We start from the raw sequence: 14,217 nt of genomic DNA, 5'->3' as shown, positions 1-14,217 counted from the left end.
AGGCTGCAGCGCTAACCGTTGCACCACCGTGCAGCCCCACCGTCCATACTACTACATACTAAATATGAATGTAGTATTAAGTAGGCACTACATACTGCCTTCTGCTTTTGCATGTAGTATGTAGTATGACTGTTCTGTTGGGTCTGTTTTGTAGTATACTACTCTGGTTTTCAGTTTCAGGGAAATGGAGAAACAAGTGAATTTTTTTTTGCCTTTTTTATGAATGTAAAACACAAAGTCTGGATTAATCTCGGCATTTTACTTATTTTGCTAATCATATCATAGCAAAATTATTACATTTGATTTTTAATCTTACACCAAAAGTTATATCATTGAATAAAAATGAATCTGAAAGGAATTTTTATTTTTACAGCTGATGGTGAAAACACTTCTATTTAGGCCACTTATGGTTTAAAAAGTGAATAAGTGATTTATATGGGCTTTAATGAATTTGTAGAAGTAAACTGATCTTTTATAACTGGAAGTAACAAGAGTTACTTGTGTTTCTTCCTCACTAATTAACTTCCATCTCCTGGACCGTCTAATGTTAGTGTTGTTGTATTGTAGTTATAGTGCCGACTCATTCCAGTAGATGGCAGTAATTCAACAAAACCTGCCACCCGCATTGACAAACAGCGACAGCGCCATGCACTGTGGGACACAGTATGCCAGATAGACTGAACTGTTGAACAGTGAGTGATTTTCCTGGATCAGTAGGACATCTGCTGATTTTTGGCATACTGCAGATTTGGAAAATTTTTGCATACTGACTGCTACAGACTGATTTTCAGCCAAAATAGTAGGTACTGCTGGTGTAGTATGCGGTTCGGGAAATAGCCTAAGAACATCCAGATATTGGTTTAAGGCCATATTGTGCAGCCCTACATCCCACACTTACTTCTTTCTTAGTCCTCTAAAAAAAAAAAAAACACACACACAAAAGATCTTTTGCCACTTTTTGCGTATGGATTATTAGAGGAACATAATTAACATATAGTTTACAAAACCTTCTTGACCATAACATTTGGGGCTTTTGATAGAGCTGCCAAATTTCAACACTGCTCCAAGCAACAACTTGAAAAAAGGACTTTAAAACCCCAGAGTTAGACATTGTGGAGCATTTTATCATGTTGTCCCTAGAACACCAATTCAATTTGTTGTATCATACTTGATTTTTTAGCTTTAATTCTACAAATTTTATGATGTCTCGCCTATTTTACAGCACAAACATGCGTTTGAACCACATGTCAGAATTCACACTGATTTGTCACCATGTGTGATAATGACTCAGCCGTTGTGCCATCATCGAAGCTGTTGTTGCAGTCAGTGTAATGAGTGTCTCGGCCTTCTTGATGTAATAACTGCCTTCCTCTTTGGTGCATACAAAAGTCCATGAATAACATTACTAATATTCTTGTCAGGGGGTTTAAAAAATATGGACAGCCGACTCTCAGCTCTGCTTTCGTCAAATTTTGTTGAAATATTAAAGACGCCACCATGGCAGCACATTCTAGGGAAAGTAGAGCTCCACTAAAAAGCTTTCCATGTTTCTTTCAACAAAAGTTTTTCAGGAAAGTTTTGGTATCAGCGAAAGTTGAGCAGAGTGAGTCACTGAGTTTATACAGCCCCCATGAGCCTCACTGTTTCTCTCGCTGTAACAGCACTGTAAGCATGTCGTGGATCTGGATGTGCCTTCAGAGCACCCAGGGGTGATGACGTCCTTTCAGAGGCCCAGCGGTGACTGGGATCCTGTGATGTGTTTACGCTCTGTGCTGTGGTCTGGTCGTGGGCCTGAAACACTCGCCCCAGCTGCAGCCCTGCTGTACCCACAGTGACTTGTGCCTTGCTATTACATGCACAGCCACACATGATGCAGAACAAATCCAAACACACACACAGACACATGCGCCTGAAAATGTGTTTGGCTGGATGCAGCTAATCCTAACTCTGAATTTAATCCAAGGATTAAAGTGAAGTAACACTGAGTTAAAAAAGCTTTATTTGACCTTTTCTTCTCTTCTGTATCCAAGCTCACAGGAAGTATTAATTACCATTCACTTCACGTGCTCCTAACCCTGCAGAGATGCAAACAGATGTGCTAAAACCATAAGGAAGTGAGGCGCACACACCCAACGCATACACAAACATAAACACAACCTCTCATTAAAATAAGATTAACAATCAAACAAAGATTAGAAGAGCTCTGCCAGAGCCAAAAGAGGAGGCTAAGACCTGATCACCAGGAGGACTGGGACCGTATAGACTCAGACCAGCTGCCAGCTGTTGGCTGCATCTATATTGAATGAAGAACATCTAAACATGGGGTAGCATAAATAGGTAATCCGTCTTTGTGGGCCCCTCCTTTATAATGCAGCATCTTGCTTCATCCTTAGAGGAAGACTTGCAGAATCAGAGCTTCATCTCACACCTGACAGGAAGACGGTGTTGTGCAACGGGGGTCTGGATGTAATAAACCCAGAGTGATGCAACAAGGAGAGCGCTACACCAGCACTGGGACGTGTGCACAGGTGTCCTCATCAGCTTTTGAAACAGTGTTGTATTTATTTACAGTATAACCATGTGTTTAGCAGGTAAAAGCAGAGGTGTGTGTGTGTGTGTGTGTGTGTGTGTGGAGGGATCTCTGCAGTACCAACCTGATATCTTACATCCATACACCTCGAAGCGCAGTGCGATGCCTGTTTCCCAGGTAACAGGCCGGATTCGGACGAAACGTGTAAGTGTGGGTTTGGGCAGCTTTGTCTTGGCAACGTCTGTTGGATTGGTGTTGCCTTGGAAAACCTGCGATCGAGGGAGAAAGGTAAATTATTGATAGAAAGTGTTGAGCAGAGAGGAAATGGCTCCAAGACCTTGACTGCACTGAATCCAGAAAGAGAAAAAATGAGGAAGAAGAAATGCACTTTTTATAAGACGAGGATGCTGGAAATAATCATGAGGGCTTATTTTTTCAAAGAAACACGACTGAAGAATACGAGTTTATTGATCAAATATGCTAAAAAAAACCTGACTAATGCATGACAGAACAAAAATCAATTACTGTTGATCTCTTTCATAACTTTCAGACCTCTGCAGCCCGGCTGAGCCCCAGAACCAACAGGAAAGAGCAGATCCAGTCTTAACTGTTCTACAGTGGTTTTATGTAGCAGCCAAAACAGAAATTAAAGCCTCCATGAGGAGTTTCAGGCTGGCTTTGACACAGAGTGAAATAAACAGGTTGGCCTTGGACTTACAAAAGCAAATAAATTCATTAACAATGAGAGAGAAAAGTTTTGAGCTGAGATGAACTGAATGCTTGAAACTGCACAAGGGCGTCAGCTGTCAGGTTTGTTGTTTTTTTTGGGGGGGTTTTTGTTTTTTTAAACAAAGTAAGTTAAAAATCTCACTTTAAGGAAATTATGATGCAAAGTTTTGTTGAAAAACAAAAAAGAAAAGACTCACAGATGTAGGATAGGTAGATATTTAAAGTTACAGATTCGTCCACAGGGGGCGCTTAAATCAAAGGGAAGGGTTTTTTTTTTTAGCTCTTCTTTCTGTCTTTGCAGCCACTAATGGGTGAGGACTCAACTTTATTCCTTACTCATTTTAAGGATTAAACTCCTGGTGTTTTTTCTTTATGTTCTCAAGAAGAAAATGAACAAGTCTTGTTCTGCTCAAAGTTTCTGCCCGTTATAAAAAAAAGTATCTCTAATCTCAGTTCCTTGCTGTTGTTGATAGGTTGCTGTTTGGTCTTTGTGAATAGACATTTAAGTCCTTATTCACTCTTCCTCTTTAACAGTTATAAAATAACTTTTGTTAGAAAGTGGTACTACATGGGGCATTTATTGACAATTTGGACACAGTTCACTTTATATAAAGACCTCTGGCTCTTTATCAGCCAGTCTCTCTTAATAAAGGAATAAAACACAATAAATAGATAATAAAAAGAATTAAAGTCGGGCAAATCTTGATTTATTGTTTGGCTTAGGTATCCGGAAAGTCTCCTCAATAAATGCTTTAAAAAGAAAAAAAAACTTCTTTTCTCTCTTTTTTTTTCCCAAATTGGTTAAACATGTTGTACTAACTTTTTTGAGTTTCTTTTATTTTTGTTAACAAGCACATCTTTAATTTTAACATATTGTTGTATTTTTACTATTCATCTTTGTAAATTTTCTACATTTTTCTGTTTAATGTAAAAAACTTGTTACAGGCACATTTCTTATCATAAAGCACTTTGAGTTGTAGCGTCACACTTTGGAGAAGAGTTCTGCTTCTGACCATTTTTTCTGTTATCTGATACTGTTGTTTTATTGTAATGTTTTGTATGTTTCAAAAACTTTTGTTTGAAATTGGCGCGAAAAGAAATTATGTCAAGCGAGAAAAATGAAATGATAAAATATTTCTTTCAACACTTGGTCCTTTGCTGTCTAACTTTTACATACGACATTAACTTCACAGATTTCCCTCCCACAGTGACACTTCCTCTTCCTCAGCACAAACATGTTGTGAACCGTGACTGTGAAACCTGAGGCGGTGTGTGTAACTCGGACAAGACCAGATTGACTCAAGATGTCGTCTTTCTGTCCTCCACTTCCAGATTTGGTGGAAAGGTTTTACTGTCTTGTTTAAAGGTCAGCGATGTCTCTGTTCTCCCTCGGGGTCTGTTGACAGTTTACTAGCACCATACGAGGAGGCCGGCCACCCAGCAAAACAACTCCCCACAGTCCACTGCAGTTCATTCTGGGTAATTGAATCACACTGGTGACCATGTGACCTCCTGACCTCTTTGACAGAGCAGCTATAGGGCAGAGAGGAGTCCACAGAGAGGAGTCCACAGTGAGGAGCCCACAGTGAGGAGCAGGATGGACAGGAAGATAGAGAGATAAAAGCTCTTAAAAAAAGAACCAGGCCGAAGCATTAGTCCCTACACAACCCATTCCCTGAGCAATACCTGTCATCTGTGGCACTAAGGGACCAACAACAAAGTCATCCACTCTCTGAAATGTCACGCCAAGCCTCCTCGCCTCTGTCTAACTGTAAAGTGGCTTTCTCCAGAGCCGCGCTCACATGCAAAACTGTGGACTCAGCATTAAGCAAATGGTGCCCCTCTGCACAAAGCACTTTAGAGCGTGGAAAAACACAGGCCAGGCTCACCACGGCACCTTTACACTCCCACTTTACAGAAGGGACTGTGTGCTTTAGAGAGACCATAAAATAATCAGAGCTAAAGGCATGTGTACTCTGCGGCACTGACATGCTTGTTTGGATGGTTTGCTGCTGAACTTTTTTGTTTCTCCTCAGACCACAAAAAGAGGCCTTGTGTTATTTACACGTCGCACACATACACACACATGCCTCTGTGACCCTCCAAACACACAGCAGAGGGTGTGTTTGCCTCCAGATGGACAAAACCTGCTCTGTTTGACAGCCTGATCAGCAATCGATGGTCACCGCCTGTCACGCTCCGGTCAAGCATGCAATCCCTTCTTTCCTTTCTCCTCCTCTCCCTTCGCCAGCTGCTCAAACATGACAGCCTCTCCTGTTTCTTTCTATCAATATCCCCTTTAACTCCTGTTTGTCAAGTCTTTTGTCATCCCTGCTTCTTTTACGACAACTTGACGGCTGCCTGACATAAAACAGAGGCTACATTCCTTACATAATCCTCCCTGTGGCGACTGCTGTGATGAAGTAGCACTAAAGCCTTGCTGGAAATATCATGCACCAACATAGACGGTGGGTTTACTGTCATACCGAGTAAAGTGTATAATTATATATTGAGGGGGAAAAAGACTTGGAGTGCGTACAGACGGGTATTCCCCCTTTTGTTGGGCTCAAAGGCAACTTGGAGGCGCCCACAATTCAAGTCAGATGGCTGCTTCACTGAGAGGAGATATTCTGAGTGCAGTGCACGGGCAGGGGCGCTTTATGACTCTGTTTCTGGTTAGGCTGACGCAAATAAACTATTTTTATTGTTTGGCCTACTCTGATAGTACGACATGCATAAAAGGTCAGTAAAAGTGTGGAAAGGAAGCACTTCATTTTATGAGATATTGCAGTGCTTTTAGTACAAAGTAAGTAAAAATATCAGACGTGAAAAAGTGCAAGATCATGCGTTTTCTACACTGCAAAGTCAAAGCTTTTGAACCAAAACTTAAGACTAAAGTTAAATTTCCAAAACTATTTTACACACTAAGGTTTCTGACTGCACATGAAAATGCAGATTCAACAGTTTTGATCAAATAGGAAGTGTAACATTAAATGCTTATCTTTTGCGTCCTTCTAAAAATGAAGTTAGTGTAAGTTCATGCAGGACACGGAAGTCATACGCCCAGCTGGGATCAGCTGACAGGCTGATGTTCAATCTCTAACCCTTCTCAACCAATCACAGAGCGTGTCTAACAATAAGGCAGCATATTTAAATTGAGACTTCCCTCTCCCTTATCCCTGCTACCTCTGTGCTACCCAGCTGCTGCTGTCTTAATGATTCCATCTGCACCCATGTCTCCTCCTTCTAAGACTCCACGTATGTATCTTACTGATCTGTATGTACCTATGGGGGTTTTCCAATGCACTTCCTGAAAAGTTTGAGCAGCTAACCCAGGGAGTACTCGGAAAAGCAGAGCTTTAATGCCAATTCTAACTGAATCCATTTGTTAATAAATGGTTCAAATCCATGACAGAGTGTTTGCATGAACATCATGATTTGGATAGTTACCCGGATGCCCGGCCACATTGGAGGTACACAATATGAATTGTCTTATTCAGTATGCCAACAAATGTGGAAAAAAAAAACAAAACCAAAACTTATCGTGAAGGACTTAGCCAGCAAGAAAAAAGAAAAAAAAAACGCACTTAATAAGCAGTAGAGACCCATATGAGGAGTTAGCATCTTTATCATCTTTTACTCAAAGGTATCAAAACACAGATGTTACGTCTATATTTTTCATGGAAGAGGGGATTTACGGAATAAGTCATGTTGTCTTTGACGAGGCTCACTTTCCAGCACTTTAAAAAAAGCCCCTGAAGGACACACTGAGTTTTACTTGTGAACTATTTATTAACATGAATAACCTCTTAATCAAAGTTATACTGTATCATGATATATTCATTTTTACTAAAGTGTGATTTTAAGATGCTATGCACTAGGGATGGGTACCGAATTAGGTACTTTAATAGGTGCTGCACGAATTCTGTCAAAAGTACCAGGTACCGATTCACTGATTCAAAAGGTACCATGTTTAGGAGGACCCTGTGAAGAGTGGGTGATTTTACATGCTTGGACATGAACACAGCATTATAAAGTTGTATATTGAAGAATAAATATGTTAAACTGAAAAAATATATACTTTGTTATTAAACATATTGATATTTTTTATCACATAAACACAAAAAAGTACCGAAAATTGTAAAAAAAAAAAAAAAAAAAAAAAAAAAGTGCAGGTACTGATTGCCAGGCACCAAGCATTGGTGCCGTATCGTTTCAAATGTGAAAGGTACCCATCCCTTCTATGGACAGAGATCATGACCTCCCTGACAGGAAATGCTGTGAACACTCAGATGTTGAGAGAAACGACAGATTATTGCCTTTGAAATCTTGATGTAGCTTAGCTTAGCTATAATCTTCCCATTCTTTGGACATTTTTTTCCAGTCCCCACCACTATTTGTCAAAAGTATGTGAGTTTTTGTATTTCTCTTCTTGGTCCAACCAATTCATGCAGCAAAAAAAATCTCTGCAATAATTCACCATTTTGTAACACAACAATCCGTTTTACCTGTGAGCTCAAGTCCATTATGTTGTGAGAGTGCCTCCAACATGGTTGAGCTCAAACTGATGACGTCACATTAAAACACTCTATAAAAATGCACTTTTATCGCTCTGCTTGCAGTTGCAAGATACTACAACATGTAAATTGTAACCTCTGTGAAACAAAGGTCCGATTAAACCCGGCTTAAGAGCTTTTTCATGAAGCTTCTATAAAAGTAAAGGATAAAAACAATCCCCTACCTTTTGTTTGGAGCCTTCCTTCAAAGTGATCCAGTCCTCTCCATTAGAGCTGACGTCCACTTTGTACGACTTGACAAAGTAAATCCTCCTGGTCTCCTGGGAAATGGCGCCCTGGGTGCCGATGGCTGAGACAAACCGCAGGAACCCGAGATCCACCTGTAGAGGGGAGGACGCAGAGAGAAAAAGAAAGTGAGACAAGTGAGAAAAAAGCTTCAGAGAGAGTTTCACAGGAGCTGCACGAAGGACAAGACTCTTCTCTTTGGTGTTTGGGAGAATTCTTATTAACCTTGTTGAAATAAAGTGGCTGATCTGATGAATAGTTTTCATGAAAGGGGCTTTCATTGCTTGGCCTGTATTAATAATGCACTGACAAGGCTGAGAGTTAAAAATACAACCCTGCCATTAGATTCACCTCTGGCTACAGTCTCATCATGCTGCTACCTGGAATTTAATAAACAGCAATGAAACGATATTCACATTAATGAAATAGACGCAGGATGACAACTTAATTTCCTGAGACGGGAGACAAGAGCTTATTGGCTAAAAGTGAATATTGAATGGAGCGGGGTCTGCAATCACATTATCAAAAACTGGCCAGGAGGAATGAGGGAAACAGATTGAATATCAAACATTGTACCTTTTAAAATATGCACGGCTTTATGAAGTAATCATGAACTGCAGCACACATTACTGCAGGGTTATTATATTTTCACAAGGAGGCTGCCAGAGGAGGGGTCAGAGAGGAACGTGTGTTTGGTTGTCGTGTGTAAGTTTCTAAGAGTGTGTGCTGCTTAAACGGCGGAGCCTGTGCGGAGAAGGTTTCTGGCGTGGATTAGAGCGCGGTGCGTCTGTCTGCCAAGCATCATACATGTTCACAGCCATGACCATCACAGACTTCATATGTCAGTCTGGCTTCTGTCTTTGTTTTAAGACTAGACTTCAAACAGGCTTCACATTACATGTTAATGAACAGAGCAAGCGTTTCCAGTATGCATGTGATGTATAAGTCACATCAGTGAAGGGTTATCCTATTTTATTGTATCTTAAAGGCAGGGTGTGCAGGAATCTAAAATAATAAAATGTCAACTTTTGGGCCTCTATACATGTGTGTCAGTGTCTGTGTCTGTCTCAACCCCCTCCTCTGCCTGTATGTTGATGTTCTGGTTGTATCTCCAAGGTAGGGTCGGGAGGATTTTTCTCCAAAAATAAAAAAATAAAAAGTCAACTTTTATAGGAATAATCCCACCCAACTGTCTCCTATGGGCCTCTATACATGTGTGTCAGTGTCTGTGTCTTCCTCAACCCCCTCCTCTGCTGTTGATGTTCTGGTTGTATCCGGACCTTTCTGGGCAAAGAGTAAGTGTGGTAACCTCAGCCAATCACAGCGCGCCCAATGTGCAATAACTTTGTGTGTTAATAAAGGCAAGTGGTAGAAGCTATCCTGAGTGGCTACGATGGTGGACGGGGCGCAAAGGAAGAAAAACACAACCAAAGAGAAACAAACGGCATCAGATGAAGCTTTTTACTTTGACTTTCACTCGCTTTCGGGTAATTGGAGAGCAGCACGGGACAATGAGCAATATGAATCAGCTTTCTGCTAGCCAGGTATGTGTCAAAAACTTGTGATTAGCTTGTGCTAACATGCTAAGTCAGGTGCATGGCTCTCAAGTCTCTCCCACGTACAAAGGCGATGCTGCAGGTGGTTGCTGGGCTAGTGAGTGTATTCACGTAGCTATGGCTGGAAGCTATAGGCTGAGATTGTGGTGTATAACTACTGAATAATGTGTAGACAATATCTACATTCTACCAGCCCTGCAGCTTAAACCCTGTTCCAAAGCTCTAAATGTATATCCTCTTTGACAAATGGTTGAATCTTTCCTCTAGTTTTTGCTGCTGTCACAAGCTTAACCTCCCTCTCACACTAAAGCTCTGACCTGGAGCCTGCAGGTAAGATCAGCTGTTGCTAGTCCTAAGATAAACTGTTTTTTAGCCATCAGTGTTAACAAATTGTCTCCCCACGACCTCTGTGCAGGCTACTTAACCTCACCTCACCATCCCTTCATCTATAACTGAGGCAAAGAGTGGGTGCAGAGTGAAACTGGCGGCTTTTAAAAGGAATGCAAACTCCTCAGTGTATGAAGTAGCGTGCTTAATTTTAACAAGCGTTAACACCGTCTCTGACAGGCTGAGCTGACGTTAATAAGGAGTAATGGTGTTGCGTGCAGACGCTGCTAAGGCACAGGAGCGATGCAGGAAGCCGGAGCGTTGGTGGAACGCGTTTCCATACCGTGATGAGACACGAGGTCTTTGATGTTGACGTGGGACGGGCTCGGGCTCTGATGGATGGCAACCAGAGTCTTGAGTAGATTACTGAATCAGCGCAGAGGAGATCATGGGTGTGTGCATGTGCAAGCGTTTGTAAGAAAGAGCGACAACAGTGAAATCCTTTATGTGAGACGGAGCAGACAGACGCAGAAGCATACGCATATTTTAGAAAATCCAAGCCGGCGTGATCTGCCTCCAGAAATCTCCACAGAGCTCCTCCGGCATGCTAAAAGCATACAGCCAGTGCCAGCTAGCTTTCTCTGCCAGCCTTATATACAGCACTGCGCCACGCTTAATGACTCGTAGCAAAGAGCAGCAAAGGAACATCTGCACGCCACAAAACGCCGGTCATTCCTCCTCCTCAAATTCTCCTCCAAAGGAAAAAGACATAAACAGATGGGAGCAATAAACGGTGTTTCACTATGCTATTCTCTCCCTCTCTGCTGCTCAAAAGATCCGGATGAATGGAGGCTAACAAAAAGATTGTCAAATACTGAGATGGAATACTTTTGTTGCTGTCTGCAGGCTCAGGAGGCTTATACAGTAAGACCCGGGTTTCTTGTGGGTCTACATATAGAGACAAACCAAATCCCTTCATCTTTAGATGGTTCCTGTTTGATAACGCAGCAGCTGGATTCCTCTCTGCTGGGTAAAGTGTTTTACAGGAGGCCTGTGCCTTCCTGCTCTTTAAGATCTGCGCCCAAACGGCCAATCAGACTCCTCCCAACATGCACCAATGGCACTGCAGCTTACTGAAAGGCTCAAAAAGGTCTAATAAGGGGAGATTTGGCCGTGGGATGTTTTCTCTGAAATGATCTCATTAGGTGTAATGGAGAAGAAGAGGAGCCTCTGGGGGTGAAATGAGTGCTGGTGCTAATTGGGAACACTCATGGGTGCTCAGACTCACAATCTAAGAACCTGAGTGTGGCAAAAAATGGGTAGTTTGAAGAGAAATGGACTGATATACGGCTCTAATCAAAACAAGATGCTGCTTAGAGAGCTTTTTTTGTACATTAATGTTTTTATTCAAAGGGTAGCAATTTCTCTAGGAGTTCTCTGCCATGGGGCGTGGTGCACTGCCCAGTTTAAAGAGCCGAGAGTCAAACATACTTTCATTAGTTTGTGGTTCAAGAGTTTTAAAGTCATAAAGCCATCAAGATTCTGAGGCAAAGGGAATTATTGGAATTTCTGAAAGGTTTTGGCACAAAAACTCAAGTTTAATGACATGGAATAAACGCAACCTCCATCCAAAAGTGGCATCAGGGTAAGCCTGACTGGTTCAGACAGAATGATGGAGGGACGCGAGGGAAAAAGATGAAGAGAAAAGTGAAGAAGGAGAAGGTCAGGAGGGGAAACAAGCTGCTGACAGTGATGCCTTAGATGATGTGAAGGACAGAAGCGTGGGGTCTCAAGTGAAGAAGTATGCAGGCCAGATCAATTTCACAGACACGGGCAGATAACAGGGCCTGGGTAATGAGCAAAGCATGATTTATTAATGGCTGCTTGTTGGAGGCAGAAGAATGAGGCAGAGGCTGCGCTAACAAACCAGGGTTTCATGGGTCAGGGAGAGAAGAGGAGCTGCCAGGACGCTTGGATGTAAAGCAAAGTCCTGCCCACACCACAGACACCACAGAGAAAACAAACAAGCCCAGATAATGATCACTATCGGGACTCCTTTTAGCCCAGAGCCACAGACAGCACTAACTGCCCCGTGTACATAAACCAACATGTGGAGCTCACAAACACTGCACGGAGGATGTTGGCTAAATAAATCACTCACAGATGATAAACTATTTGTCATCGAGCCGTGAAAGGCTGAATCATGCCTAATGGGTGATGTAATCACTGCGCTGAAAGGTGTGAATTATGACTCATAATCTACTATCCACGGAGATGTGCTGCGTTTTGAGACACTGCTGATCTAACGGAATAAAGCTTGTGTCTGTTTCTGTTTCCGATGAGAGTGTGAGCTTGGACTGAGGCCCACATACGGAGGAATGACACTGTACATTCTTGGCATGCTGGTGCACTGTAACTCATATCTGGAAGAACACACACACACACACACAAACACACACACACACACAGAGTCAGGGACATAAACATGCCAGGCTGGATATGAAATCACCCACACTTCTCTGGATCTTTCCATAGAGTGACGGCGGGCTGATATGTGTGTGGGCAGAGCTTTAGCTTGTCCTTGCACAAACCGCTTTATTAACAGAGCCTTGGTTGACTACCTTATCCCTGCATCACCTCTCTTCTTTTCTAATCATCTTTTTACCACTTGATTTATCTTTCTCTACCTCTGTTGGATGCTCAGCTTTCACATCTCTCTTTTTTTTCTTCTTGTGCTTTTGCAGGAAATGGAAATGCTCAGCGATTCTCATCATGCAATGTGCATTCACAGTTCTTCTTCTTCTTCTTCTTCTTCAGCCACAATAAACACAGGGGCTGAAGAAGAAGAAGAAGAAGATCCTGTTTCTTATAAATATTTGTGTTGACTCTTTTTTTTTTTCTTTTAAAGACAGACCTGGGCCCGTATTCATCAAGCATCCTCAGGCTAAGAGTAGCTCTTAGTGATGTTATTAATAAAAACAAATCTTAGAGTTCCTTGAATTCTATGATTTTTCTTAGAATTTTTCCTTGGTAAGTTACAAGATATTGACAAAACGTCTTTAGCCTTAAGAGAGGTCCTGAGGTGAAAAACTGTTAGGAGGAGTGGACGCTGAAACTAGTGTTGGACTTTCCCAGCACGCTGAACACAGTTTCTGACACCTGAGACAGCTGTTTATCTGCTGATTTACCCCCTTAACAGTCCAATTCATGAGAATATGAAAGTCTAAAACATACATACAATTACTAACATTAAAGAAACCAAAGTCAGCAGGTTTAACCTAAATGGTAGCCTAAGACGCTGTATGACAACAACTTCACTTCGCGCTGTAATCCCCGCTCTTGCTTGGGATTCTAGCATGTACCAGCACTTCTCAATGTGCGCACAAGGAGAGGGAACGACATATTGATTTGTTGAGCAACGAGCTCCCCAGTCTGCCTCTTTCCCGGTGTTGTGATCCCGGGACCAAAGGTCTCTCTAAGTACTCTTTTATTCTCCTCCACGAGCTGAGCCAACAGCAGGCTCTGTCTAGTTCTTTTTTTAATCCATGTCGTTCGTTGTTCTGGTCAATTTGCCAATTCAAACTGCTTTTTAAAAGGAGGAAGTGCTGACAGCTGAGTATGCTTCCCCCATTAAAATCAAACACATTAAGTAGGAACATGACAAACGTGGACAATCAACACAACAATAAGCAGATCAATATAAAAAGAACATTTTGAAGCTGAGTCACATTTAATTAAGCTGAGTTTCATCATCATGATATAGAATGAATCTCATGATTACACATTTCTTAATCCAGCCTGAGTTTTGTAACCTGTTGATTTTACTGTCCATTCATTACTAGGAGCACAGAGCACTTTTTTTCCCTAGTCTTTTCCTCTTTTTGTAACAACCAATCACAGCTTTTAGGAGACTGCGTCACACCTAGCAACAGGGTCAACCACACAGCCTCACTAGGATAAAAGTTTCTGTCCCCTCTTTACTCAGAGCTGCACTCAGAAACTTCCTGGATTATTCTTAGGCTAAGATTCCTTGCCATGAATGTTTAGGCTAAGTAAGGTGCTCTCTGAGAGGAACTTGAAAGAAACCTGTTGCTTCATTTTCACATAAAGTCAGGGTGACCAGATTTGAGATACATGAGGGGAATATTCAAGAAAGGTTATCATGAGCAGCTAGGTAGGGTTGACATTTTTGTTAGGCTTACAGTGCAACCCAAAAGGCAGATGTGCATTGATGATGAATAAGGTCAGAAATCACGTCTCCGAGGTTGGACCG

General features: G+C 41.8%; 1 protein-coding gene across 2 annotated transcripts in view; it reads right to left on the bottom strand.

Moving 5' to 3' along the window:
- Nucleotides 1-14,217, bottom strand: part of nrp1a (neuropilin 1a) — an 89,396-nt gene that overhangs the window by 17,082 nt on the left and 58,097 nt on the right. For both annotated transcript variants that reach the window (XM_074693317.1, XM_074693318.1), the window contains exons 8-9: nt 8,001-8,156; nt 2,655-2,799 (exon numbers count right to left, since the gene is read on the bottom strand). In XM_074693317.1, the coding sequence (XP_074549418.1) occupies nt 2,655-2,799; nt 8,001-8,156 (301 nt within the window). The remainder of the gene's footprint in view (nt 1-2,654; nt 2,800-8,000; nt 8,157-14,217) is intronic.

This window comes from Halichoeres trimaculatus, unplaced genomic scaffold (assembly GCF_033239565.1).
Source record: "Halichoeres trimaculatus isolate MK-OKI-2021-1 unplaced genomic scaffold, fHalTri1.1 fHalTri1_scaffold_18, whole genome shotgun sequence".
Taxonomy (NCBI): Eukaryota; Metazoa; Chordata; class Actinopteri; order Labriformes; family Labridae; genus Halichoeres; species Halichoeres trimaculatus.
Note: the sequence above shows the minus strand (reverse complement) of the source record. Positions and strands in the feature narration are given on the sequence as shown.